At 47.8% G+C, this 4155-nt stretch overlaps 1 protein-coding gene across 1 annotated transcript in view; it reads right to left on the bottom strand.

Annotated features, from left to right (window-relative positions):
• T265_07519 (hypothetical protein) overlaps window positions 1-4042 on the bottom strand; it is a gene marked incomplete at both ends in the record, with an annotated part of 28142 nt that extends 24100 nt beyond the window's left edge. Inside the window, one exon of the mRNA XM_009173064.1 lies at window positions 3896-4042. Coding sequence (XP_009171328.1) covers window positions 3896-4042 — 147 coding nt within the window. The remainder of the gene's footprint in view (window positions 1-3895) is intronic.
• Window positions 4043-4155: the final 113 nt, after the last annotated feature.

Here is a 4155-nt window from a genome sequence, read left to right as displayed (position 1 = left end):
AAGGTGATCTAGGATGGCTCGCTTCAGAATGCGTTCCATCACCTTGCACGGCACGCTAGTGAGGCTTATAGGCCTATGGCTACCAAGCGATAGTTGGTCACCAGTTTTGTAGATTGGCGTGACAATCGCTTCCTTCCAAGCAGAGGAAAGGCGGCCTTTGTCAAGTGACTGACGAAACGCCATGTGTAAATGGTTTGCCAGTGTGGAGGACGTTTCCTTCAGGATCCTTGGACGGACCTCGTCGGGCCCCGACGCTCCGAATGGGTTGATCTTGTGCAAGAGTTGACGAATGTCCTCCACCGTGAAGACTAAGTCGGTTAGAAGCTGTTCGTAGTTTTGCGTTGACAAGAGTGTATGTGACGAGGACGCTGGAGCTAGAAAGCGTTCAGCTGTAGCAAACTTTCGGTTCCTAGCTGCCATGCCACCCGAAGGAAGCACGAGGGCTTGGGTACTGCCAGGTTGCCCAAGTCTAGACAGGGGAAGTCGAGTGGTGGAGGTCGGATTCGAACCGCGGACCTTCCGGTCAGTAAATTCGCGCTCTTACCACTTGGGTCATCTCGCCCTTCTCTCCTCACTTCCCTTAATTTGCTTTTTTCTAAACAAGTACATAGGATCGGAGTACTGTTGGTGGGCCAGACAGCTTAAATGTCTAATCCACTTGGGGTGCACTGGCCAACCTAAAGTTCATTCTAGCAGGGATGAGCTGCTGAGTCGCGATGGGAAATTTCTTCCTTCGCTTTACTTAGCGGAAAAGGTAGCTCTCAATGCTTTTCGCCGCTTTATAAACTGGCAAATAATTTGGAGAACCCTCTTTCTAGAACAGCATTCGGATAAAACTTCACAATTGGGTGCTGCCGCGAACGATCGCACATGCGGTCCCCATCAGTGGGTAGTTTTACTTCTAGAGTTTGTTCCATTTACCGATACGTGGCAGCAGACTTTTCTCCTTCTTAGCGGTCATCGGTTACCGCGAAAGTCGGCATTCTTGTAAGAACAAAACGGTTTCTTCGTTGTGATGAACGCAGAAGAGGTTTGTGCGGTCTGTGAGAAGTAATGCATTTTCCCAAATGCTTTTGATTTCAGCAGATTTCGAGAAACACAATAGTATGAATACTCTTTATTTATTAATTATCATCATAAAATTATTTATACTAAACAAAAATGTTTATTATTCCTATGTGGCTTATTACTCCCCAAAAGAAGGTTAATATAAAGGACCAGGAAATATATACTGCTTCACGCTATACAAACGGATAAAGATAATAGTCATTATCATTCTAAACCTATAGACAGCATGTCTGCACGAATAACCATACGGCAAGTGTAAGAACGAAGCACGAATGTGCGATCTACAGCCACTGGAAATTGCGCGAAAGAAAGGAAAACGCCACAAATAGTAGACAATACCCGATTTAGGCTTGACCGCGCACAAACCGGCATGGAAATGAAATACAGTTATCTGTTTGCTGAGTGGAGATCATATCGCCAACATTTGAAGCGGCGGGCAACAGCAGAAAAGGAGATGGCGAAAATTGGCAAGCATATTGAGATCCTGATTTCCAGTGACGGAAACATTGAACCGTGCCGTGATTTGACGGTTTACGCACCTCAGCGACCCAGTGAGCGGGGATGACTCTGACACACTCGCAGAGTCTCTCATATCAGGTTGACAAATACAGGTTTGACAAAAAGGTCTGCCAAACACAACCATCTGGTCCTCTGGGCTGTGCTTGCAAAATGTGGAGACTTGTCCCGTAGAAATGGTAATGCATCTGCATTTCCCGCGGGGCACCGGTGTCTTGTGGTTGGGCTTCGGATTAAAAGCCTCGATTGGAAACTTTAATCGTCCCTCTGTTGAGTTGTGCGCAACTTGGCAGCATTCCAATGCATGTGCAAATATGACGCGTGCGTCTAACAAGAAAAATCATGCCACATCTGCCGGCGCGTGATGCCATCAGCCGGATCGCCTCACTCGCTACATAGGAAATAGCGAGTAAGCTAAAACAGACTACTTCTGGTGCTCCCTTCTTTCTTTCACACAATTTTTCTTCCCTCTCTCCTCATCACACTAATGAACATCACATAGTAATCCCAGCACTTAGGGCTGATGGCTCCGTTCGTCTTGCATCGGTTCTGCAACACCTGCTCGTCACATGGTTTTCACATCTTCATGTGTCTCCAACTCCATCTTCAAGACTAGAGGGCCCGGTTCGTCCGGTCAACTTCAATGTCCACATTCTAAAACAAGGTAGCCAATAAGCTCCTCTCCTCCTGTTAGCGGGCTCGCTTGGAGTTGATGTTTTCTGTATCTAGAAAACAAGAAACCAAACCTGACTGGGAAGTCAGGTGCAAGGGATAGGTTGGATTGGAATGTGGTTCTGATGTGTGGGGCCAACCGAACATCGTATGCGGAATAACATTTGTAAAAGAGGCAAACCGAAATTGCGGCAGAAATCCAAGCTGGCCAAATTTGAGCAAAAATTTATCGGGCACAAAAGCACTCACCCCAGAGATTTTTGGGGTCAGACAAATTGTTTTCTCGTAGTTGCATTTGCAGGCTCAAGTGGGAAAGGGTTTGTGGCCGAGATCCTGAAGAAAATATTTGCGGGAGTGCCATCAAACCGGTTTTACTTGACGACCGATTTTAGCTTACCAAAAGAACCCGAACACAGGATCTCCGTCGTGCGAAGAGGGTTAATGTGAGCAGAACAGCGGCCAAGTGGTAAGCGGTCGGGCAACAACCTCCGAGATAATGGATGACAATCGTAGTTTAACAGGAAAGTAAGGGTAAGGTTCTCCAGTCACCGAGTAGCTGCTCTCAGCTCCAAGGAATGAACAGTGTATGGCGAAAAACGGTCATTAGGCGCTAGCCGTGCCTGCTTGTGATCAGGAAATAATAAGGAATTTACAGTTTATATGTACATGATCTCTCCAGTGAACAAGAAAGAAGAACGAATGTTTTACATCTGAATGAAGTGGACCAGGATGGAAGAAACCCAACTGAGACAAAGGCGGCAACTCCTCGCACGTCGATGTTAGTCGTGAGCCTTGCACAGAACTTCTGGCTACCACAAGTACATGCATATATATATGTCAAATCAAAGAAAGAGCAGCCGTCGCTCGCTCGTATTTTGTGGTGTTGCGGGACAGGTGACAACATAAACAAGTACAATCCAGCTACAGACAAACTGCAACGGTGCTCTTTTATGGTTTTCCTGAATTAAAGGCCAGGCACAGGACCACCGGCGACGGGTGGAACAACAGTGCTACTGGAGGGTTTGCGAGTATACGAACGCAACATGGTGCAACGTATCAGGGCGAACTTCCCCGCAGGGAGTACCCGTCCACCACAGGGGTTTTCATCCCTCGTGCATGCTACTAAATCTGCAGGGTGAAAGCCACCAAGCGTCACAATTGCGGTTGACGCATTAATAAATAACCGGATCAATAAAACAGCTCGGTCATTTCTAACAAGCAAACAGCCATTTAAAGAGGCAAGTCACGGAGGCAAATGAGATGTCAGCTACCTTTTGCGCAATGGGGGAAGAATGGAGATGCCCAGGGACAGCGTACCATGGCTAAACGAAGACGAAGCAGTGGTGTTAACATCCTTGTCAAGCGGAGGCGTACCAGTGTTATGTCCGCGTAGGACTGAGTGGTCTATGATGCCAAACACGTTCTTCATTTATAGCAGATCTTCAGACCCACCGTTTGATAAGCGTGCGCCGCGCCTGTTCGATGGATGCAGGATGGTTCAGAATTGCGAGGAGTTTGGGCTCCAGTCACGAAGAGACTGGACCCCGTCACGAAGAGACTGGACCTTATCGAGGTGTGGCGGTTTGTGTACCTCGGCGACCCATTGAGCTATACTGGAGGGTGTCCGCGCGACACTCACAGAGTCTCTCACACCAGGTTGGTCAATGGGTAGAGGTCCGACGATCACACTATCCTGGTCCTCCAGGTTGGGGGTTGGAACATGTATGGTGACTTGTTCCGTGGAAAAGGTAATGCATTTGCATTTTTCCGCCAAACACCGCTGCATTGCGGTTAAGCTTTTGAGCCAAAGGCTTTGGATGAGGACCCTAATCGTCCTCCTGTCTAGATGTGGGCGCCCTGGCAGTACACAAGCCCACGTACAACCATGACCTACACAAC

The sequence above is a fragment of the Opisthorchis viverrini genome, assembly GCF_000715545.1.
Source record: "Opisthorchis viverrini unplaced genomic scaffold opera_v5_172, whole genome shotgun sequence".
NCBI lineage: Eukaryota > Metazoa > Platyhelminthes > Trematoda > Opisthorchiida > Opisthorchiidae > Opisthorchis > Opisthorchis viverrini.
The sequence above is the reverse complement of the archived record's forward strand: the minus strand, read 5'-3'. Positions and strand labels throughout refer to the sequence as shown.